At 41.2% G+C, this 25181-nt stretch overlaps 1 protein-coding gene across 21 annotated transcripts in view; it reads right to left on the bottom strand.

Moving 5' to 3' along the window:
- Window positions 1-25181, bottom strand: part of PTPRT (protein tyrosine phosphatase receptor type T) — a 977341-nt gene that overhangs the window by 170760 nt on the left and 781400 nt on the right. For all 21 annotated transcript variants that reach the window (XM_061631522.1, XM_061631524.1, XM_061631514.1 and 18 more), the window contains 2 exons: window positions 23322-23523; window positions 20159-20261 (listed from right to left, as the gene is read on the bottom strand). In XM_061631522.1, coding sequence (XP_061487506.1) covers window positions 20159-20261; window positions 23322-23523 — 305 coding nt within the window. The remainder of the gene's footprint in view (window positions 1-20158; window positions 20262-23321; window positions 23524-25181) is intronic.

Genomic DNA, 25181 nt, shown 5'->3' with positions numbered 1-25181 from the left:
CCTATACGAAATCTCTGTGTGAACCAGCCCTCAGCAGGTGAACCAGCAGGGCCAGTGGACTTGATTCCTGATATCCCCATCCACGCATTTATTTCACATGAGCATGTGTACTACATGGCTCAAAGTACACATGACCTAGGAGAAATTGTCTGGCTATATGTGCTTTTCTACATCAAAATCACCTGAACAGAAGTGAGACGTAGCAGTGGACATTTCAAATTTGTATATTCTCATATCACAGTGATCTCCATAAACCTGACCTGCCTTGTAACACAGATTAGGCATAATAGCTATTGTCTCCATGGCCCATATCTTTCCAATTCAATGTTATTGCTTGCTGGCAGATTAAAGATAACCTGTCTACAGCTATGACCTGCTATGAGAAAAACTATGTTCGTGGGTTTGGAGGTGCCTTTTCCCTTATGAACCATCTGTTATGCATTTGATCTGCAAAACAGAGCAACAAAAAGGTGTTTTTGTCATTGAATGTTAAGTAGATTTTTGCTGGCTGAGATCTTCTAGTCATTTCTGGTGCTTAGTGCTTTATTTCAGAGTGACAAGGAAAGATCCAAGGACAAGAACTGCTATGCCTGCAATACACCAAACCCCTAAAACTACATTATGTTATGATTCATATGGATCAATACACATGGAAATGCTACATTGGAATGTGTCATTCATGCAGCGTGTTAAATTATGATCACATAGCCTGCATTACCAGGAATATGGAATATAGCTCACATCATCATTCAGTAAATTTTGTTGATGACACATTTTGACAAAACAGTTGTATACAGACAACTGTGGGAGGGATTGAAGCACATATCAGAAATTTAACTTTGCACAATTAAAGTGCTCAAACATTCCTAAAGCAGTTAGGAAAATGACTGGGAAATGCACTGAAAAGTGTGGGGTGAATGAATGATTAACAGAAAGAATTATAACCACTGTGCAAGCAAAACAGGATGATTCCAATTGTTGAATACTAATTGTTGTATAATGTCCCCACAAACAAATCAGAGCAAATGCTCAATGAAAACATAGCCTAACCTTCGCATAACCTTTGTACAAGCAAATCAGGATGAATCCTCAAAACACATCAAGGTCATCTAGAAGAGCCCTTTATTTATTTATATATATCCCGCCCTTCCTCCTAGAAGAAGCCCAGGGTTGCAAACAAAAACACTAAAAATACTCTAATACATTTTAAAAACAAATACTTTAGAACGTATTAAAACACAACATATTTAAAAACATATTTAAAACAAAAAAGCTTTAAAAACATATTTAAAAAATAATTCCAACACAGACACAGACTGGGATAAGGTCTCTACTCAAAAGGTTTGTTGAGAGCAGAAGGTCTTCAGTAGGCGCCAAAAAGTTAACAGAGATGGTGTCTGTTCAATATTTAAGGGGAGGGAATTCCAAAGAGTAGGTGCCACAATACTAAACGTCTGCTTCCTATGTTGTGTGGAGTAGACCGCCTCATAAGATGTTATTTGCAGGAGGCCCTCACCTGGAGAGCTCAGTGATCAACTGGGTATATAATGTAAGACAATCTTTTAGGTATCCTGGTCCCAAACTGCATAGGGTTTTGTTCATCAAAACCAGAACCTTGAACTTGGCCTGGTAGCTAATAGGCAGCTACTGCAATTCTTTCAGCAGTGGGGTAACATGTTGGTAATACCCTGCCCCAGTGAACAGTGCCGGCACATTTTGCACCAACCTCAAGGGCAGCCCACAAAGAGTGCATTACAGTAATTCAACCCGGAGGTTAGAAGTGCATGGACAACACTGGTCAAGCTATCTTGGACCAGAAATGACCACAGCTGTCTTACCAGCAGAAGTTCCTAGCCACTGAGGTCACCTTGGCCTCTAGCAACAAAAATGGATCCAACAGCACCCCCAGATGACAAACCTGCTCTTTCAGAGGGAGTACAACCCCTTCCATAGTAGGAAATTGACCAATTATTTGAACTCAGGAACCACCAGCCCACAGCACCTACATCTTGCTAGGATTCAGACTCAGCTTACTGGCTCTCATCCAGCCTACCACCAAGTCCAGGCAGCGGTCCAGGGCTTGCATGGTCTCTCCCAATTCAGATGTTACAGAGAAATAGAGCTGAATATCATCACTGTACAGGTGACACCTCACCCCAAATCTCCCAATGACCTCTCCCAAGGGCTTTATATAGATATTAAACAGCATTGGGGACAAGATGGTACCCTGCGGTACTTCACAGCACAACTGCCAGGGGGACGAAAGACAATCACCCAATGATATTCTCTGAAAACAACTCTGGAGGTAGGATTAGAGCCACTGTAAAACATGTATACATGACGTATACCTATCCACGGAAATTCCAGAACTTATCCTACATGTGCAAAGCTTATGAGGAGAGATGTCAAATGTCTGATTGTATCCAGCACAGACTGCCTAAACCCTTTGATTTCAAGGAATTTAATTCTGTTACAGATTGTACAAAATTTGGAACACACTGCACCCTAATGCATCTGGGCCACTTTGAAACAAGACCAGGAAATTACAAGAGCATATAATTCTGAATTCCAAAATCCTGGATGAATTTATTTTTGGAAGCATTCTTAATGATAGCATTATTGCTGCCCTGGGATCCATTGGGAGAAAGGGAACAATATGCATTGAAACAACAACAACAACAATTTGGTGGTTCAGTCTTATACCTCATTAATTTGCATAGTAGGGATGGAGTATCCATTTTCTGAACTGACGAATGAATAACTAAAATAGTTCACAGGCACCATGGTATCCTGTATAAGGCTCCAAGCTTACCTCTATGCACAAGGAAAAATACACTTCCTGGCAAAAGTCTACATCAGCATTAGGAGCTGTGGAGCAGGTTTAGAATGGAGCACATGACTCTGCTAGTTTTCTGCCCCTCCCAGATTGTTTCGTATATGCATTTTGTATAAGATGTCCCCCCACCTGGTTCTGACGAAGTACAGGGGGTGGACCAATTCCCCATATTGGAGAAAGAGGTCTTCTTACACAGGCATTGGCATGATTTCTAGAAAGGTTGCCATGTTAGCCTGTTGCAACAAAAACAACAAAGAGTCTTGTGGCACCTTGAATACTAACAAAAACTACATCTACATCCTATTCTACATATTTAAAATTTCCCCACCATAAGCTCCTCCCCACTCCCCAAAACACAAATAGGCAAATATAATTCTGTATTTTATATATGTGATTCTACTCTTAATCCCTTCTAAAACATTCATTGATTTTTCTGAAATACTCTACCTATTTTCAGTTTTCCTACCAAAAGCCCAAATGAGGAAAAAATGGCAAATATAAAAATTCTACCATTTGGCTTTGGCTTTGTATATGTGAACCATCCCACTCTTTCTATGAAGTCTAGCTTTTACCTTTGGGGAACTAATGAAGAATTTTTGGTTGAAATGCCATAATTGCTGCTGTGGTTTCCTTTGTATATTTGCTGTGCATTTATGATAATCCCTTCATTCCATCTGCAGCCCACGCATTAATGCAACAGCCCCCTTTTCTAGTTCCAAGAAATTATGCATTCATTATAGTGGAAAATTAACACTGCAAAGCAAACTATAATTAGGAATTCTTCAATTCAGTTTATGCTTTTTCAATTAGGCCCTCTATAATTTTAATCATGGGAACATTAACATGTTTCTGTAATTTATATACCTGTGGTATAATTAAGTCCTGAAATGCCTCAGTCTACAGCAGCAAAAGTGGAGCTTAGTCATCTCCCTTTTCTTTGTATTTAGGTGCAAATGCATACAGTACATTGTGAACGAGGTGGCCTGCATGTGAGGAATGAAAAGATGCATATAGCTAACTCTCTGTCTAATCACAGACTTGGCTGTCAACCTGATCTAAGAAATCTGCACTGGGATCCCAGAAGAATATTCATATTAACTTTTCATAAATGACCTGGAGTCAGGGGTGACACAAAGCCATTCAATCTTGTTAAAATCCAAGCTGCGAAAAGTTGCAAAATAATTTCTCCAAATTCAGTGCATGGCCTACAAAGTAGCCAATGGCTCAGTTGCAGGGCCTGTTCTAAAGGGTGGTCAGGTGGGGCACTGGCCCGAGGGCCCCTGGAGCTACAGGGGACCCCTCAGCGGCCCCTCTGCTCCCCTTCCGCAATCCGTGGCACCATCAGTGAATCGCAGGGCAAGAGCTTCCGCCTGCCTGCCATTCCCTTGCTCCACCTACCTGTCTCCTGCCTTTTAGCATTGCCCTTAATGAAGATGGTGGCCACGGCTTCCCTAAGGTACTGAAGCTGCTGCTGCCATCTTAGTTGATGGTAGAGATGACGTGCGTAGCACGCACGCGTGCCATCAACAAAGATGGCGACGGAGGCTTCATCCTCTTAGGGAAACTGCAGCCGCAATCTTCATTAAGGGCAATGGTAAAAGATAGGAGACAGGTAGGTGGGGGCGTGGGGGGCCTGTGTGCGTGCACGTGCGCATGCACCCATCCCAGGGCAAGCTGATGCCTAAGGGCCCTGGCATGCCTGGAGCTGGCCCTGCTCAGTTACTTGCAACACAGTTAAAAAATAAATGATGGTTTAATGTGCAGAAGTATTTTGCTCTTCCTGTGCTCCTAACTGTGGTTCATGGGAGAGGAAACAAGCCAGGAATAAGCCAGAATCACATCTAGGCTCGTAGTTTGCTTCTCTCCAAACCATGAGCAGAAACCAAGGCTTAGAGGAAACAAACCATGAGCCTGCATGGCACAGTCAGGAGTGGGGGAGAAGCTAAGTGCATGCGCACATTAAACCACTGTTTATTCAAAACTATGGTTTAACAGTATATACAAACCAGTTCAATAATATTCATGTAAGTAACTGGAAGTGATGCAGACCGGGGCAAAAAATCCTAACCTTACATAAAATGATGGGGCCTAAGATGGTAGCAACCCGGAAAGAAATCCTGGAGCTGTAATGGATAGCAAAGTGAAAACAAAAACTATGTGTGGGGTTGCAGTTAAAAAGCTGAATTTCATTATAGGTATTATTAGGAAAGGGATTGTATACTTTTATTTATATTATATAAATCTATAGCGCATCCACATTCAGAATGCTATGCACAGGTTCTAGTAATCCAAGTTCAAAAAATAATAACATCCTAGATCTGAAGATGGTACAGAAAAGTCTACCCAAACAATCAAATGAATGAAACATTTTCCTTATAAAGAGAAGCTAAATGCATTTGGACTTTGTAGTTTAGGAGAAGAAAATACTGAGTAAGGGGAGAAGTGATAGAAGTTTGTAAAGTTATACATGATATAGCAAAAGCAACCCCCCCTTCACATTTCATAATACTAAAATCCAGGATCAACCAATGCTACTGATGGGCAGTTGACAGAGGACAGGAAAAAGGACCCATAATGAGCATATGGAACTAACAGCCACAAGATGGGGTTACAGCCACTGGATTTAAAATGGAAATTAGACAAATTCACGGAGGCTCTGCCTATTAACAGCTATGAGCTATTATAGTTACCAGAAACCTTCAGGCTCTCCGAGTGTGTTCTATTGAATTCCAGTTATAGGGGTGAGCGGGCTGTTACCTTCATGCCCTGCTTTTGGATGTCTTCAAGGTATCTGGCTGGCCAGTGTGGTGGTCAAAATGCTTAACTAGGTGGACCCTTGATCTGATCCAGCAGGGCTCTTTTTGTGAAATTCTCCTCAACAGAAGGACTAACTGCAGAAAGCCCCTGCAGGAGACAGTTTGGGACACTTATCCCTGGCTAGACAGAAGCAGTATGACTAGCAAGATGGACCATGGGAAGAGTGTTTGCCCCTCTGGTGACCACAATTTCTTGCCCCTCTCTCCTACAGTCTTCCTAGTTGCAGTCCATTAACTATGTCTGTTGGATCTTACTGGAAGCATTTTAGAATCGAGCTTCCTCCTACCTGCATAACTATGCTTTAGATTCCACTTTTTTTTAGAGATATCAGCATGCAACAAAGATAAGGATGCCGTTATATAGATAGATGGTACCAGACGTATGCAGACCAAGATAAAATTTACTTTGTCCTTAAGCACCTGCTCATTTTTGTTGCCAATTTCTACCTGTTCTCTGCAAACATATTTTCCCTGCATTTGTTTAATGGTTGTACAGAGCAAATGTACTTTTTTTCCCCCTAGAGAAGACGAATACAGAATAAAGCAGCCATTCAAAATTAATGGAGAGCTGTACAATGAACCTGCTCCGGCACTAAACTCTTTTCTGCATGCCTCATCAGTGGTGAATGGCAAATTCATTTTGGACAGAAACCTCAACAATGCATTCTTGGCTTCCGTCTTATTTATTTATTTAATTACATTTCTAGACCGCCCTATAGCAGAAAGCTCTCAGGGCAGTGTACAACAAATAAAATCACAATTAAAATATGAGCAAGTGTGAAAAATATAACATGATAAAAATCCGAAATAGAATTGCCATTGAGTTTATAAATTAAAATCCATATTAGGTTTAAAATTAAATTTAAAATGTTTAAAAAGCCTGGGCAAAAAGGTAGGTTTTTACCTGGCGCCGAAAAGATAACAAAGAAGGCGCCAGGCGTATCTCGTCTGGGAGGGCATTCCATAGTTCGGGGGCCACCACCGAGAAGGCCCTAGATCTAGTTGTTGATCTCCGGGCCTCTTTATGAGTTGGGACCCGGAGAAGGGCCTTTGACGTCGAGCGTAGTGAACGGGTAGGTACATAGCGAGAGAGGCTTTCCACCAGGTATTGCGGTCCGATGCCGTTTAGGGCTTTATAGGTAAGAACCAACACTTTGAATCTGGCCCGGAAACATATCGGTAGCCAGTGCAGCTGCGCCAGGACAGGTGTTATATGGTCAAATTTCTTTGTCCCAGTGAGAACTCTGGCCGCACCATTTTGCACTAGCTGAAGTTTCCGAACCGTCTTCACAGGTAGCCCCACGTAGAGTGCATTACAGTAGTCCAATCTAGAGGTTACCATAGCATGGATAACTGAGGCGAGATTCTCCCTGTCCAGATAGGGTCGTAGTTGGGCTACCAGCCGAAGCTGGTAGAATGCATTCCGTGCCACCGAGGCTACCTGAGCCTCAAGTGACAGGAGCGGGTCTAATAAGACCCCCAAACTACGTACCTGCTCCTTTAGGGGGAGTGTAACCCCATCTAGGGCAGGTCGAACATCAAACATCTGGGCAGAGGGCCCTCCCACCAACAGCATCTCAGTCTTGTTAGGATTGAGTTTCAGTTTATTAGCTCTCATCCAGCCCATTATCGCGGCCAGGCAGCGGTCTAGTACATCAACAGCCTCACCTGACGAAGATGAAAAGGAGTAGTAGAGCTGCGTATCATCAGCATATTGCTGGAAACGCACTCCAAAACTCCTAATGACCTCACCCAGCGGCTTCATATAGATATTGAAAAGCATGGGGGACAGAACTGAACCCTGCGGGACTCCATATTGGAGTACCCAGGGACTCGAGTAATGTTCCCCCAGCATCACCTTCTGGAGACGATTCCCGAGATAGGAGCAGAGCCACCGCCAAGCAGTGCCTCCCACTCCTAAATCCGTAAGTCGCTCCAGAAGGATACCATGGTCGATGGTATCAAACGCCGCTGAGAGATCAAGGAGAACCAACAGAGTTACACTCCCTCTGTCTTTCTCCCGACAGAGGTCATCATACAGGGCAACCAAGGCTGTTTCTGTACCAAACCCCGGCCGAAAGCCCGATTGAAATGGGTCCAGATAATCAGTTTCATCCAAGAGAGCCTGGAGTTGGCGAGCGACCACACGCTCTAGGACCTTGCCCAGGAATGGAACATTTGCTACCGGCCTATAGTTGTCCAAATTATCAGGGTCCAAGGAGGGTTTTTTTAGGAGTGGTCTCACCACCGCCTGTTTCAGGCAGGGTGGGACCACTCCCTCTCGTAAAGAGGCATTAATCACCTCCTTGGCCCAGCCAGCTGTTCCATTCCTGCTAGCTTTTATTAGCCATGAGGGGCAAGGATCCAGAGCAGAAGTGGTCGCCCGCACCTGTCCAAGCACCTTGTCCACATCCTCGAGCTGTACCAACTGAAACTCATCCAGTAAAACAGGACAAGACTGTGCTCTGGACACCTCATTAGGATCAACTGCTACAATAATGGAGTCAAGGTCCCGGCGGATGTTCATGATCTTATCACGAAAGTGTCGCACAAACTCTTTACAGCGGGCAATTGATGGTGTTATTGCGTCCTGGGGACCAGAGTGTAAAAGTCCCCGGACAACTTTATAAAGTTCCGCTGGGCGGTTAAGAGATGACTGAATAGAGACAGCAAAGTATTGCTTCTTTGCTGCTCTCACTGCCTTCACATAGAGTTTGGTAGAGACCCTCACAAGTGCATGATTACAGCCGTCGGGAGTTCGCCTCCATTTGCACTCAAGCCGTCTCCTTTCTTGCTTCATCACTCTTAGCTCCAGGGTAAACCAGGGAGCCAATTGAGCTCTGCAATGGAGAGGGCGCACCGGGGCGATGGTGTCAACTGCCCGGGCCATTTCTGTATTCCACAGCGTGGCCAGGGTTTCGACAGGACCGTCAATTCTATCAGCCGGAAAATTCCCTAGAGCCATCAGAAAACCCTCAGGATTCATTAGTCTCTGGGGACGGACCATCTTAATTGGTCCTCCACCCTTGCAGAGGGGAGAAGACAATGTGAGTCTAAACCTTAATAGGCGGTGATCTGACCATGACAAAGGAATTGTTCTACAGCTGTAGTTAGAAGATCAACATCTGACACTAAAATTACCTCATGGAGATAATGAACTTGCCTCCAAAATGTTATTTAGCAGGAGTTATCAACTCCTTGGATTGTTCATTATGCATTCAGAACTTAGGAATAAGATACTTGATGCTACTACCCTATATGATACATTATGGCATGATGAAATGGGAGTTTGTGAGCTGGTTTTATATGGCAATCATAAGTCAGAGCTTTCTACCAATGAAATACTTGTTAAGAGTGTTCAAGTCCAAATCAGACATGGTACCAAACCCCTCCAAATGAATTTTCAAAAATTATTTGGTGCCCTGACTGCAAACGAATACATTTTAGATTGGGTGTCACACTGTTGGAAGTCTGGGTCTGATACAATAAATAAAACTGTATCAGGGTTTCTAATGCTCACATGGTCTGCCATGTGGCAATGGCATCACCACATGCCAAACAATTGTTCTCTTAAACCCTGTCACAGACTTTCCAGAAGGGACTCTCTGTATTGCCCCCTACACCTACCTACTAGAAGGCTTGTAGTGGCAAGGAGAGCTCTATTCCTAGAAAAAAAGGACATAGGACAGAAGCCCTAGAAGCTGTCACATATGTGCATGCAGAGGTCCTGAGAATCATAAACAAATTCAGTTTTCATTGTTGTCAAAATCTTGCATGCAGTCTTTGTTTTTTTTTTTATCATTAATTTTTATTCAAATTTTCAAAGACAAAAAACAAAACAAAACAAAAACAATTAAACAATAAAATAAAATGTTGACTTCCGATTTGTCGCAGATCAGTTATAGGTCTACAATATATAACAATCCTGTCTCTAAAATTATATTATAAAATCACTTTCCTCCAGTAGTTATCTTAATTAATCATCAAATCTCATAAACATTACTTTATTCTTTCCACAAAAAGTCAAAGAGAGGTTTCAATTCCTTGAGAGATATATCTTTCAATTTTTCTCCAAATAAACATGTCGCTTAATCCATCTGATTCAAATCTGTTAGGCCCAATAATTTCAATAGCCATTCTTCCATTATCTGTATTAATTCCATCTTCCATCTTCAATAATCCTGTTAAGTCCAGTAATTTCAGTAGCCATTCTTCCATTATCAGTATCCCATAATAATCTTGTTGTCATAGCCATAGTCCAAATAAACATATTGATTAATCCATCTCGTCAAATCTGTTAGGTCCAATAATTTCCATAACCATTCTTCCATTATCAATATTAATTCCATCTTCCATCTTCAATAGTCCTGTTAAATCCAGTGGTTTCAGTATCCACTCATCCATTATCAGTATCTCATAATGATCTTGCTGTCATAGCCATAGTCATATAACAAGAGTCTGATGGGAATTTCCCCCTTCACAAATATGTCCTTGCCATCAGTTCTGAATATGTTGCTGAAATATTGTTGTAAAGTCACATCTCTGCTCTTCTTTTTTACAAAATGCACTGGCTCATCTCTTAAAAGTTTTTCCATTGTCACATATTTGTAGTTAATTCCATAAATTTTTTCTATGTCAAGCCCCACCACATCATTCCAGTCAAGAATTCTGAATATGTTGCTGAAATATTGCTGCAAAGTCATATCTCTGTTCTTCTTTTTTACAAAATGCACTGGCTCATCTCTTAAGAGTTTCTCCACTGTCACATATCTGTAGCCAACTCCATAGATTTTTTCTATGTCAAGCTCCATCACATCATTCCAGTCCAGAAAATTATCCAAGACATTGATAACTTTACCACCAAAATCTTCATTAATTTCTTCAGAGACAACGTTGAATTCCAAACAGTAAACTTTATTTCTAACATCCATAAACTCCAAATCTTTTTCCAATTTCACATTTGTTCCAATCTCCAGGGCTTGTAGCTTCCCTTTAATTTTTCTTTTCTCATCTCTAATCTCATCAAACACCTCTCTCACAGAATCTCCTATTTCTTTAAGCTCCTGCGTCATTTTGTTAAATTCAGTTTTCATCTCCTGTCTACCCTGTCTCAGGGTTTGTTTCGTTATCTCAATCTCACCCATTATTTTCTGAAACATAATTTCTTCCATGGTCTCAATCACTTTCCTGGTTGTCATTCTTAAAACCACAGAAACAAAAATTATTTCAGCCACAATTGGGTTAATATTACAGGCTTGCTGACATCAGTGTAGACAATACAGCCTGCCTTATCTTTTATGTGTTCAGGAATACAAAACAAACTTAGTTCCCAACATCAAAACAATTAGTGGCATCATGAACAAGCAGATTCATCAAAATGAAATAGACTCAAAAAAAAAATATTTTTTTCCCCTCCTCGAAATAGAAATCCCTCTTCCGTTGGTATCTTTAGAATGCACCTCCAGGACAGCTTTTTGCAATAAAAACAAATATAAGCTTTTTCGATTTCTTTCCTCCTTAATTTCGTGAGTGAAAGAGAAAAGCCATAACTCACCCAGAAGTTCTTCACAGCTGATTCATTGACAAATCTCTTTTTTGCTGCAACAATTTAAACCAAGTGAAAAAAGACAATAGAAAGAAGGATGCTTATCTGCCTGTTAGAGTCCGTTTTTCTTTGAAGAAAAGATAAACGTGTCGCTGTAATCAGCTAGAGCTCGATGAAAGTCCATCCGGCATTGAAGTTTGAACCTTCTCTCATAAATAAATGAAATCCAGTCCTCCCCACAAAAACAGGCTTTGTGGTTAATCTCTACGTTTCTCCCTGTCCGGGAGAAAATCTTTACCAGTCAAAAATAACGTTTTGACTGATTTTAAAGCTGAAGAAGCTTCTTCTGAGACGAGAGCTCGACTCAGAGGCAGCACAGGCAAAGCAACCCTTCCCGGAAGTCCGCATGCAGTCTTTGTAATAGTCTTCATTGTACTGGAGCAATGACAGAGGCCTCTAGGTTTTGGTGCATACCATAGCAATGATGTCAACTACTACATGCAAGGACCTTAGATCAGACTATAGATTAATTTCCATAGATGGCCTATCCAAAATTAATTTGGCTGCTCTGGACCAGTTCTGGAGCAAATCTGAGAAGGCCTGCTTATCCCTACTCTGAAGTGATCTAAATAACTTCTAAATTCAGAATAATAGGTGTATTGTACAGAATAGATACAACGGAAGTGTGCATTAAGTAGACTTTAGCTATGAAGAAAAAACATTGGTAATTCTAACAGGGGATGCACCTAGGGATGGATAGAATAGACTAATTTTGTGTGTGTGTCAGTTTTGCCCGGGGTCAATCATAAGCCCACTCTGTCCTCCTCATGTGTTCTTTCAGATTGTCCACACACAAAAATATGCATGTAAATTGTACACATTTTGTACATACGTATTTCATCAAATACACATTTTCAACGCTTTTCCTCCATAAAATATGAATTTTGTATGCATTTGTAATATAAAATATGTATTTTGTATGTGCACTTTTTGGGGCCAAAACTGCATTGCAAAATCCAGAGAAGTGCATAACTGGACTGACAGTTGTGTTCTGATCTGCAAGCAAGTTTGGAAATGCTGAATCGGGTCAGTCTTCTGCAAAAAGAGACGAACCACATTTCTCCTCCATCCCTAGCTGTACTCCTTGCCTCCGTGGTAGATCATTATAACAAGGGGGAGACCAACCTGGCCTCATCCATCAACCAGAGAAAGAACTTCAGGGACTTTGCTTCCGGCCACCCTGCAAAAAAGAACACTCTTCTCGAACTATTAGTAGTCCTTGGACTGCAGAGATTAAAGGAGGCATACTCTGGCCATTGTCACCAGCCAGAGTGCTAAAGATCCACTAGGAGACTGCACCCCTGGTCTCCCAGGAAGCTCATCACGACACATGGGAGACCAACTTGGCCCCATCCATCAGTCAGAGAAGCAGCAGCTGCCTGGAGCTTGCTTCCTCCATCCCTGCATGGAAGAGCACTCTACTCCAGTTGCCAGTTAGCTGGAGTACAGACCTGAAGATAAGCACATGTTGGCCTTTGCCATTGGCCAAGGGATTTAGGATCACAGGAAGACTGCATCACTTGCCTCTCAGGAAGAACATCATGGCAAGAGGGACACTGCCCTGACCCAATCAATCGGGCAGTGAAGGAGAAACTGCTCCATGCTTGCTTTCCTCCTCCTTCCCTATTTCGTTTTCTTATTATATCATGCCTATTAGCCTACATCTTTAAGCAGAGACTATTTTATTCTGCCTACTTGCATATAAAGACCTAAACAACTCTCGACCAAGTTACCTGAAAGACCACCTTCCACTTAATTGCTTGGCAAGGGCATTAAGATCAACAAATGGAAACCAGGTAGTTTTGCTACTGCCTGTTGATTATCAGCTTGTGGTAACATGGAGGCAGGCTTTTTCATTGGTGGCACCAGTGTTGTAGAATGTTCTTCCTGCTGAAATATGAGAGGCCTCAGAGGTATTGATATTCTGCCAGCTCTTGAAGACACACCTGTTTAGGTAAGCATTCCTCTGAACTCCTGATAGGAACCTCCTGTTTCAGTGGATGTTTTAACTGTTTTGATTGCTGTGCTGTTTTAATGGGCATATTTTCTTGTACATTTTAATTGTGGGTGTTTATTTTAATGTTCTGATAAAGAGGTTCTAAGGCAGATCCAAAATTTTTTAGACCGATTAGCCTGCTCAATGTTGTTGCAAAATTGTATTCTAAATACTTGCTATGCAAATTGGAAGCTTGGGCTACCAAGAACTCAGTCATCACCAAAGAGTAGGCAGGGTTTATAAAGGGAAAGTCCACAATAGATCAGTGCTTTATTCTTCATCACCTGATTCAGAAATATTCCCAAAGTGGCAAAGCCTCTCAGGGCATTTGGACGTCCACCTGCCCTCACACGTGCCAACGACTCTTTGGGGATTCGTGCTTCGGCTGGGAATATTTTAGAGCTCTGAGAGGCTTGGGGGAGAGGTGCAAGATCGTGGGCTGGCTTTCCTCTCTCAGTGAATTGCAGGCAAGAACTCCATCGGGATGCTCTACGTCTTGCTGCAAGAGGACGTTGGGGGGGAAGACCCCGTGCTCCAGTTCAAGACAGCTATTCTGGTGCCTGTCTCCTCTCATAGGCTGCTCGCTTCTTGTCTGGGGATGATGCTGCGGCCCAAGATGCAGGAAGGCCGCGGCGAGGAAAGGCCTCCGGTGGCTTCTCGCTCTCCCTCCTTCCCCCCATCGGGCTCCACCTTTTGGACCCTTGCAAGGCGAACCAGCGGCTCCAGGGCCAGAACCGCCATCCCGCCACCATCATAAGCGGGAGCCCCGGCTTCCGCGGGCTGAGAGGGCCGTGCCACACCCAGAATTATGGGGATAGGACTATGACTGAGAGAGTGTGGCTAGCCTTGCGAAGTAGCCCAATGTCTATAATACCTATTTTGCCAAAGTGAAGGGGGAGGTAGTTTGTGTTAACTTTGAATAGTATTACAAATTGTATTGTTTTTATTGTTATTGTTTATTGTTTTATTGATGTTTTATTGATATATTATTGATGTTTTATTGGTGTATTTTTATATTTTTTGTAAGCCGCCTTGAGGGCCTTTTGGCCGGAAGGCGGGGTAGAAATATTAAAATCAAATCAAATAAAAAAGAGCTTTTTGTTGCCTTTGTGGATTTTACTTCTGCTTTTGATCTTATTGACAGAGGCCGGTTGTGGCAAAAGTTATCCGCCACCAATATTGACAGAAGGTTATTGTATTTAATACAAATGCTGCACGCTAACACTTCTCTCAGGGTAAGGCTTGGGGCAAATGGATTACTATCAGAAAATATACCAACCAGAAGAGGTGTATGCCAGGGATGCCTCTTGGCTCCCTTCCTTTTTATATCAACAACACTGTCCATTATTTGAGTCGTTCAGAATATTTCCCATTTTCAGTTTTAGATGCCAAGCTCTCTGTCCTCTTGTATGCTGATGACATAGCTATGATTTCCACTACATTAATTGGGATGCGAAGGCTATTAAGAAGTCTTAGTTCGTTTTGTTCAAAGGAGTATATATTTATCAATCATGCCAAAACAAAAGTGGTGGTCTTTGGGAGAAAGAAAAAAACCCATGTTTGGAAGTGGAATGATAAACCCATTGAACAACAACGTAATTTCAGATACTTGGGACTTGGGTTTAACGCCCAACTTTCATGGAAGTTACATCTGGATACAGTTAAGCTGAAGTCCTCCCATTCTATACAATCTTTGATGCTTTTTTCTAAGTTCCAAGGGGGGAGCTTGGTTGCACCTGCAGTTGAGGTGTTTTGGAAGAAGATAGTCCCACAATTGCTGTATGGTGCACAGCTTTGGGGGTATACAAATGTCTCTGCTCTGGAGGTAGTGCAGAATTCCTTCATGAGATCCCTGTTAGCTGTCCCTCAAAGTACACCTGCATCTCTTTTGAGAGCAGAGACAGGGCTCTATTCTGTAGAATCCTGTGCTCATGCTTCACTTGTCCTGTATTGGCTGAAGTTGTCTTGTATGAATGATTTGTGCCTGCCAAAAAAATGTTTTCTAGAACAACTGCAAACTCCAACCCAAAGCTGCCGTGTAAATTCTGTTAAATCTACTCAATCAATCAATCAATCAATCTTTATTGCCTAGCCATAGGCCATTGCAATTTGCACAATTACAAAAGTTATATAAAACAATGATTTAAAACATACAATGATAAGTTTCATGAGATATACAAGATGGCTGTCTTAAAACTCCCCTAAAGATTACTCGAGCAGTTGGGCTACCTGTGTCGCCCGAATCTTTTGCGCCACACAGGCGAAAAGAGCAACCCTGTATGTGACCATAGGGTCTTCATCGGCTAAGAGAAAGACAATGGTATCCTGCAAAGACCTCCCCCTTGCCATCAATTCGCTCAGTATATTGGTCCGCGGATGTGCATATAGGGGGCATTCTAGTAAATAGTGCAGGAGGTCCTCCACCTTATTAGCCCCACATATGCAGAGTCGCTGACTCCACGGAATCTGATTATAACGTCCCATCAGAACGGCGTTTGGCATTGACTGGAACCGGAGTGCGGTAAAAGCTTGTCTGAGATTTGGTGTCATTGGGTGGGCCAGATAATTTGCCCTTTGATGGTCTTTTTTTATAACCCCAAACCATCCTAAAGATTTGGAATTGGTAATCGCCAGTCTATCCAGCCAGTGACAGTGCAAGAGAATGGACTCTTTCAGCCTTGTTCTGTTGTGGGCAACTGAGTCGGCTGGGGAGATGTGGTACAGATGGTAAATGCCAGAGATCTTTTCGCCCCAGAGTCTATCTCTGAAGGCCTGCTCGCCGCATAGTTTCAAAACAATCTTAGCATGTCAATTTTTAATTGAATCCCAAAATTTAAGTAGAGCACAATGAATAAGAGCGCTTACAGGTGGAATGCCCAACCCAGCGTGCAGTAAAGCCACTGGGATGCCTACCGGCAAGCACAGGAGTTTTTTTGCAAAGCTGTTCTGCACCACCTCGAGATTATGAAGAAGAGGACCCTCCCAGCCCCAAACTGGGGCACCATACAAGATCTGTGGTATGACTTTGCTGTAATAAATTTTCAGGGCTGGGGGGATGAGGTTACCTCTTGTTGATCTATAAAAGCTCAGGATAGCTCCACATGTTTTCAGGGCAATGGCTTTGGTGTATTCAATGTGTTTTTTCCAGGAAAGATTATCCTGAAAAAATACGCTGAGGTATTTAAAAGAACGACATTGTTCAATTGGTTGACCATCCATTGACCAAAGAAAATTACGGTGCCTTTTACCAAAAACCATGACTTTTGTTTTAGCATGGTTGATCTGTAGCTTTTCTTTTAGGCAAAAGGCACTACATTTCAAAAGTAATCTCTTTAGCCCATTACGCGTCATAGAAAGAAGAATGTTCACCGCCCAGAGAGCTATTGCTAGTTGGGCGGTATATAAATTTAATAAATAATAATAATAATAAATAATAATAATAATGTCGTCTGCGTATAAAAGGATCGGGACTTTCCTGAACCCAACTGCTGGGGGAAAATTTTCTGAGCCTGTCAGTTCAGTGACTACATCGTTGAGATAAAAATTAAAAAGAAAGGGCGCCAACAAGCATCCTTGTTTCACTCCCTTGTTGGAGTCGATGGGGTCTGTTAGTGAGCCCATGTAACCCACCCTTACTCTAGCTTTATTGCCAGTATACAGTTCCTTTATAAGGAATAAGAGTCGTCTATCAATATTCGTGTTGGCTAGCTTGGACCATAGCACTGTCCTATCGATGGAGTCAAACACCGCCGCCAGATCTATGAATACAGCGTATAAGTGTTTAGTGGGGCCTAACATACATTGCCTTGCAATAAAATAAAGAGTTACGCAATGGTCTACCGTACTTTGTCCTTTACGGAAACCAGCTTGCTCAGGGAAGATGACATTGTTGGCAGATTCCCACTCTTCTAATTTCGTTAGGAGATATTTAGAGTACAATTTAGCAGCAATGTCAAGGAGGTTAATAGGACGGTATGCTTATGGGATTAGCACAGAAGTTTTACCTACTTTTACTTCTGTTAAACAGCTGTTCAAAGACAGAATTTATCTTTATACTAAACGGTGGGACCTTTCTTCAGTTACCCAAATGTCATTTTCTATTTGGTACCCATTATATAAAACAACATTTGGCATGGAGCACTACTTTACTTTTCTAACAGTGACACCATTGAGAAAATCATTCACAGCTTTATGACTCCAGACTATGCCCTCTGCTTTTCTGGATGGGAGGTTTTCTAACATTCCGACCCAACAAAGACTTTGTATCTGTGGTGAAGTTGAGGACATTATACATTACCTACTAAGATGCCCCCTATATAAGTCCCCAAGATTAAAATTTCCTGCATCCTTTGCTCCTGGTCAAATAGACCTCCCCTGGAGCAGATATGCATCCTGTTAGCAGGCAATGATATATTTATAACCACTCAGGTGGCAAAATTTGCTCTAGCTGCAGGAAAAGTAAGAGTAAATTACCTAAAACACCTTGTGCGATCAGAGGGATGTGCCCCTGCACTAGTCTGACCGTAGTATCTACACACTAAGACATGGGGTGGGTCAGGGTATCTCCCTCTCACAAGAGGAAACTTTTATTTGAACTGCTTTTCCACTCTATGTTGTTGAACTATGTTTTATTGTAATATGATCTGTTTTTTATTATCTATTTTGTATCTTCTTTTATATCTGTTTAACTGTGGTAGCCTATGGCTTTGATCAATAAAAACCTCATTCATTCATTCATTCATTTTTGGAATTATTTTTACACTTACAAACCACTTAGAAGCCACCTTGGCAATTAAGTGATGAATAAATAAATAAATAATAATATGTGTACAGTGTTTTTAGACACTTTCTAAATGATGAATTATAAATGATACCACCACCGCCAAACAAAAATGATCTACCCCATTCCACTCCTTAAAGGCATATTTTCAGGTATACATAATTTTTTGTCAGGGTTTGGGAAAGAAGAGGTCTCTTGTTAACATGATCCTTGTTAACTTTTCAAACAACCTAAGCCCTGTCTGTGAAGAAAATATGATAATTATAATAGGAATATTGAACACTGGAAACAATGTGTACAATATTTGTGACATTTCAGTTACCTCCATATACTGCAGTGGAATAAGTCACACTATAATTTTGCAAAAAAAAAAAATCTCAGAAAGGTTTTCATAATGGTCTCATTTGTCCACAAACATATTTATTGACTATAGGAAAAGTGTGATAAATTAGGCTTTAAAAGAGAGAGAGAAAAGATTGTTCAATAAAAAAGAAAGAAAATAGCAACATTTATAATAGCAGGTGGTAAAATGAAAACAATAGCCTTAAATAAATGTTTCTTGTTATTTTGAAATGTTCTGTTGTCCAACAGCATACTATATTCATTCAAAGACAGGTAAAGGAAACTTTGCATCCCATACTGCAGGCATGGGGAACCTTTGGCACCCATATACTATTGGACTCCAGCTCCCATCAGCCCCTGCAAGCATGGCCAATGGCCAGCATTTATGGGAGTTGTAGTTCTTCAATATCAAAAAGGGCAAAGGTTCCCAACACCTGCAATAGTGTATCCAGAATACTAGGGATTTTTACCTTTAAGAGCTACAGGTTTCCCGTTCTAAACAAAACAAACACAAAGGAGTAACTTTTTATATCCCAGCCTTCCCTAACCTGGTTCCCTGTAGACATTTTGGTATAAAACTCCCAACATCTCTAATTATTGATCATCCCCAAATCTGCACTGTAGGGCTGGGGAACCCCCAGCACAGATCTAAAGGGTGTTCAGGGGGATGAGAGGAGAACATTCCAATGCACACAGAGAAATTGTTGCACTGATGGAACATTTGCTTTAGTGCTGTGTTGAATATATGCAGTCCATAGTTTTTACCAACCCATAGTCTGCAATCCTACTTGTAACCTTTGGCTGGGAACCAAGCAAGTAGTCCTACATGCCCAAAGAGGATTTTGCCTTTTTTTCTCCCAAAAGAATCCCTCCAACTCATAAGAGAAACTTGTTTTTAAACTTTCATAACAGTTTGTGACATGGCACGGGGATCTGCTATTCAAAGAAAGAAAGAAAAAGTTTTTTTAAAATCCACTGGGAAAACCTAAGTCCTTAAGCATGCTTAAGTATCTTTTTGAATCCCATCTATAACTACAAAATCCCATCCACAACTACAAACTGTGTTTTGGTGCTAGGTATGGTTAGCTAAAACATCAGCGCAGATTAGTGATATCTCTAAACTTTCTGCTTAATTTCATGGTTCAGAATGCAAATTTGCCTAGCTCAGAACATTCTCTGAGGGAAGGACTCTTCAATGGGGAATATAATATAGGGTTCTGCATATATGTGTTTCCCTTCAAAAAAGTCATTTTTGGTCCAAGTTCCAGACACATTGCTATCCAGAGAGAGCTAAGCACATGCCTCCAAAGCAGAACTTTAAGTTTTTAGGGCATTAAAGACAAAATCCAGGTAGTTTCAGACCCTCAGAAGAAACAGAACTGTGCAATCCCCAAGCTTGTCTGATCAAGCACTGGACTGGGCCCTCCTCAAACTAACCTCTCCTTAAGGGCACTTGTTTAATGTCTACTCTGCTAGCTTTTAGATGCCAGGTGAAGACTACTTTATTCTTCCAAGCTTTTCATGGATTAATAGTACTTCTGCCTTTGCTGTCTTGCTGCTCTTTTACTCTAGTTATGTGTTGTTTTAGTAGTGGTTTTATTGTAGAGTCTAATTCTTTTTTATTATATCATCATAATTCTTGTTGTTTGCCACATTGAAAATGAAAATTTGGGGGGAAATAAACCATGTTTAAACAGTATCTTTTTTGAAAAAGTCTTGTTTTAAAAGGCATGTTTGTAAAATAAGGAAGAAGAGAGCAAATGAGAAGAGAGGGGCATTTTACCTGACAGGTGCTCCACGAGACTGCGCCGGTTTCAGCATGACTGTGATGGTGGTCTCCGTTTCATTCAGAGGGGAGTCTGTATCATATTCAGGCATTGATGGTGCTGTGGAGAAACAGAGAGATCCATAGGTTAGACATGATCTCTGTCATGAGTTCTGAAGCTATCCATGGTACATTGACAACATTTCAGAAACAACATTGCACTTTTAATTCTTGGATGGCAAAGAATTGGATTCCTGCTTGCTATTGCTTTCAAATAAGCAAGAACTGGACATTCAGCTATCCTTAGCAACTCTTGATCTCAACCTCATTACTGTAGGATATCTTTGTATAGCTTTGGATGTATTTCAGGATCCAAAAGAAAATGGCTGGGATTCTGAGTTTCCTCCTGTCCTAAGTGGACAGGCAACATTTGGACAGTTCCCTCTTCTATCTAAGCCCCTTGCTGTGCCCCCTGAAAATATGTTTCACAGGGCTGAAGCAGCCCTTCAAAGAGCTGGGAGTCTGCAAGGTGAGGTGGAAATCAGCAAAAATTGCCTCCCTTCCCTTCACTGGTGGGATCTTCTGCTGGATTTTGGTCATATTTGTGAATGAAAGTAATTAGGATCCAAACCATGTTTTGCATGAATTCTGATCAGTTTCCTATATATACTGTTTTTAAGGGATATAGAAGAAAGGTTATTTGTTTTGCTTTCTCTCCAGTTTCAGAATTTGACTTAGAGCTGATCTCTTGCCAAAGCCTTTTTACCAAACAAAAGGGAACCAGTGCATGCAGATGCTATTATTCTGCAAATCCTCATAGAAAATTCCAAGACAGCTTGCTGAACTTGGAAGAATGGAAAGATCATCTTGAGGAATTTTTTTGGAGGTACAAATTATTGGGGCACATAGCAATGGATTATGGCCATTAATGTATAGAGAACCTTGGGACTGATCTACTCACTAATCTCTTAAAACTATCTCAACCTCTTGTTAATACACACACACACACACACACTGGACACATTGGCACCACATGGCCTGAACCTGGAGGACAGTACCATCACTACTTAACTTCTGCAAATGAAGCCCCTCTGAGCATTCCCTCCGCAAAGCTCTATAACTGCCACCTTGGTAACAGCATTTGAATGTTAGCAGCTGATGAAGGCGGAAGCTGAAACGTTTTGTTAATACAATGAAAACTGTCCCGTCCAGAGCCGGAACCAAGAGACTGAGACTCTGGTGCAATTAAATCTCGTTTTATTAAAGTAATGGATACGTCAAAGGCATTGCGCTTCATAAGAAACACCTATACTGGCTCACTTGAATCCCTAACTACACTCTACACATGCTCTACGACGTGTGAAGAAAGTTGACTCAGCAACCCCCCCCCGTGCACTGCCAGCTTAAGTAAGGAACGTTTTCGAGCGTAATCTCTGACTCCTTCGCAAGTCCTGTCTCTGCCCTGTCCCCTTCTCAAGGCGGCAGGAGTGAGGCGACGGGGGGCATGTTTCCAACAGTTCATCAGAAGACACCTGCTCCGGAGTAGGCTCGAGGTCAGGAGGCTGCGTCATGCTGTTGGCATCCTGAGAACTGCTTGGCTGGGGAGAAGTTGGCAGAGTCTCCTGAACTTCCCCCAATGGCTCCTCTGTGACAACTGGGGGCGATGCACTCTCTGCTTCTGAGATCGCGCTATCAGTGGGAATTGGCTCAAGTTCAGGCTCGCTTCCCCTCCCAAGGTCCTGCTCAGACTCAATAATTGCTGGTTCTTCCGCGCCCTCAGACAGTTGAGGTGCCTGCAACTCATGCCTCCCCCCTTCCTGCCCCTGAAGGGAGAGCCGAGGCTCAACAAAAACCTCTGTTTTGTTAATCACAATTACATCTATCTATCTATCTATCTATCTATCTATCTATCTATCTATCTATCTATCTATCTATCTATCTATCTATCTATCTATCTATCTATCTAGTGTAGTGGTTAAGGTGTTGGACTATGACCTGGGAGACCAGGGTTCGAATCCCCACACAGCCATGAAGCTCACTGGGTGACCTCGGGCCAGTCACTGCCTCTCAGCCTCATGAAAACCCTATTCATAGGGTCGCCATAAGTCGGAATCAACTTGAAGGCAGTACATATACATATCTATCTATCTATCTATCTATCTATCTATCTATCTATCTATCTATCTATCTATCTATCTATCTATCTATCTATCTATCTATCTATCTATCTATCTATCTATCTATCTATCTATCTATCTATCTATCTATCTATGGTTTCACAGTGCTATATAAATGTTAAATAGCAGTAGTAGAGTGATATGATTAAGAGAGCTTGCTGGAGCTTTGAACATGGATCAGATTTGAACTCAAATGACTAACCTTTACATGTATCCTAAGAAGTGTGGTTGCTCCCTTACTGTATGGGATCCATGCATAGGCTTCTGCCCACGAACCTCCTCTACCTGTGTGTTTAGCAAGCCACACATGTACTGAATGGTTCTGTTTGGAACCATGTTAGCATTAGATCTTTACAAAGACCATAACCAGGAATAATCCTTCTTAGTGGCAAGAAAGAGCATGTTCATGCTTTTATTTATACCGAAGAACAAAAGCATCCAACAACCCCATTCACAAAATTTAATAAGCAGAAAGTGGCTGGGCATGGGCAACAGGTTTTGTATGGCAGTCATTTATAATTCAGAACATCTAATGTTTTGGGGGGTGGTAGTACTATACCGCCTCTCTGGGTGAAAATGCAGACATTTTCAATCTAATAGCATAATTTAGTCATAAATCTCAAAGACATTTACTGCCAAGAACTTCGGGAGGTGAAAACCGAGATTAGACAAAGCTCAGTGACAGAGTGTATACTTTGCAACTTTCAAGATCACCTCCTGCCTTTTGGTAAATGGATCCAAGCAGTGCTTGACTGGACAAAAGCACCATGTCCCATAAATCTAGAAGAGCTTCCCTTACTTGTTAACAGTTGACAGTGTGAGATGATTGGTTCTACCAGTTGTTTCAATGCTAGAGCAGATCTGAAAAAAAATGAGTTTCTCCAGAATTATCCTCACTTGAAATCGACTCCTGAGCTTTCAGATGATAAGGGATTATCCGTCTGGCACACAATGCCCTTGCTGTATCCTTGTCAATACTCTCTCTTTCCCCTGCAGTGTAGTACCTGAAATTTTAGTTGCAATTCGTGTGGTGATTGGGGGTCCGAAACCCTTCACTGTGCTGGCTTTGATGGTGAATGAGTAGGTAGTTCCTGGATATAGCCCTACAAAAAGGTGATGAGTTTCATTCCTTAGTTTGAAGACTTTTCCTCTCTGGTTAGACAGGTCAGCAGTGGGATCTAGGGACCCAACAGCCTTGTATGTAATCTGAAATGAAGGAAAGAGAAAATCAAGGGTTTTGTGTAATTTGTAATGATTTAGTAATTCCTTTTTCTATTCCTATAAAGATCTAGCTTTCAGTTAGAATGACTGGAGAAATCTAAATAGCAGAAGTAAACAAGTTTGTATTTACCATTACTGTGCTTACATCTAGTGGCTTTTCTCACCATAGAACATATATTTTGTATATGCTTTAGAAAATTAGAACATTTTTGTTATTTGCTAATAATTAGGAGACTAGTGAGAAACATCAGAAAACTAACATTTATTAATAAATATGAAGATCAATTAAAAGCTTTTGGCTAAATTTCATCTTCATTATTATGAACTATTGGTAAATTGACAACGGTTACTACCTGATTGATATCCAAGACAATTTTGGTCTGGTAACATGTGATCTTGCCATTGTTCATAAATAGAAAGCAAATTTTCCAGTTCATAATGCTTGCATATATGAATTTAAAATTATTTCTCTAAAAAGTTTTCATCTGACTGGAACTATAAAACAAGATCTGCACTTGTGCAATCAGAGAATTTTACACTGCCCCTCAAAATGTTGTTTTCTTTTTTCCATCTAAGTTTTCAGTACTAATCACAGCTCATCCAAACACTGATTTTTAAGTCTCTGGAGAACGATGCAGTCCCTGAATTACTGACAAGGCCATAGCACAGGAAAGCTCTTGAGTCTAAGGAGCAAAGAAGATGTGCAATCACTACACTTGCCTGACCAAGCTTGAGGAAGCTCCCCAACTCAAATGAGCTAAAACTTAGGTTTAGAAAGGGTTTGTTTATATTCTTTCTGCATGTGGATCCCAATCCTTCCAACCAATGTGGCAACATAGGGACAGTATCTTCTCACTTTTGCAGCCAGAGGAGGATACCTTTCATGGCTGATCTTTTGCTGGTGATACTGACAATGCTGGGAATTTGATGTGGACATATGAAAAATCCCTAACATCACTGTGGATCTTCTGGAGTAAATGGCCTCTGGCTTGCAGTCAGTGCTTCTCAAATATAAGTAAGTGAAAGTTTTATAAATCTTTGTTATGAATATCACTGTTCTATATTGAGAAGAACTGGCTGCAAACCCGAGACCATTTATTCAATTCTCCTTGATTCTCCTTCCTCCTCTGATCACTGTCCTTGGCTTTCAGAGATTCTATACAATTTCATCTCAGAAAGCTGGTGCTTTAGTACAAACCCAAGCAAATATTCATGAATAAATTGCCACAACTACTAACATGCCTTTAGAGAGCTACAAGCTTGAAGAATACCTTTTGAAATTCTGTCTGAGTTCCATTATGCTTATCAATAGCAACTGTGCAGATGTACACAGATATTCTGAGGTAAAGCTCATGACTTATTTACCAACTAATTTCTTCTCTGTGTTCTAAATCCAATCTAAAGGTGGCTCATTTTCAGTGGAACTGTCAATAAAATATCCTATGCTCTACTGTTCCCTTAACCTTTCCTGATATTACAGGATCCTCACTTATGTGTAATATAACACTGTGAATAAATCAATGTATGTTAATATACACACATCTTCAAATTTTTATGAAGGGCTTCACAAAAATTAAATTTCACAGGTTTTGTGAAAGACTTTTGGAGAGGAATGAAACCATTATTTTATACTGGAAAGAAAA

Source organism: Rhineura floridana, chromosome 6, assembly GCF_030035675.1.
Source record: "Rhineura floridana isolate rRhiFlo1 chromosome 6, rRhiFlo1.hap2, whole genome shotgun sequence".
Lineage (NCBI taxonomy): Eukaryota > Metazoa > Chordata > Lepidosauria > Squamata > Rhineuridae > Rhineura > Rhineura floridana.
The sequence above is the reverse complement of the archived record's forward strand: the minus strand, read 5'-3'. Positions and strand labels throughout refer to the sequence as shown.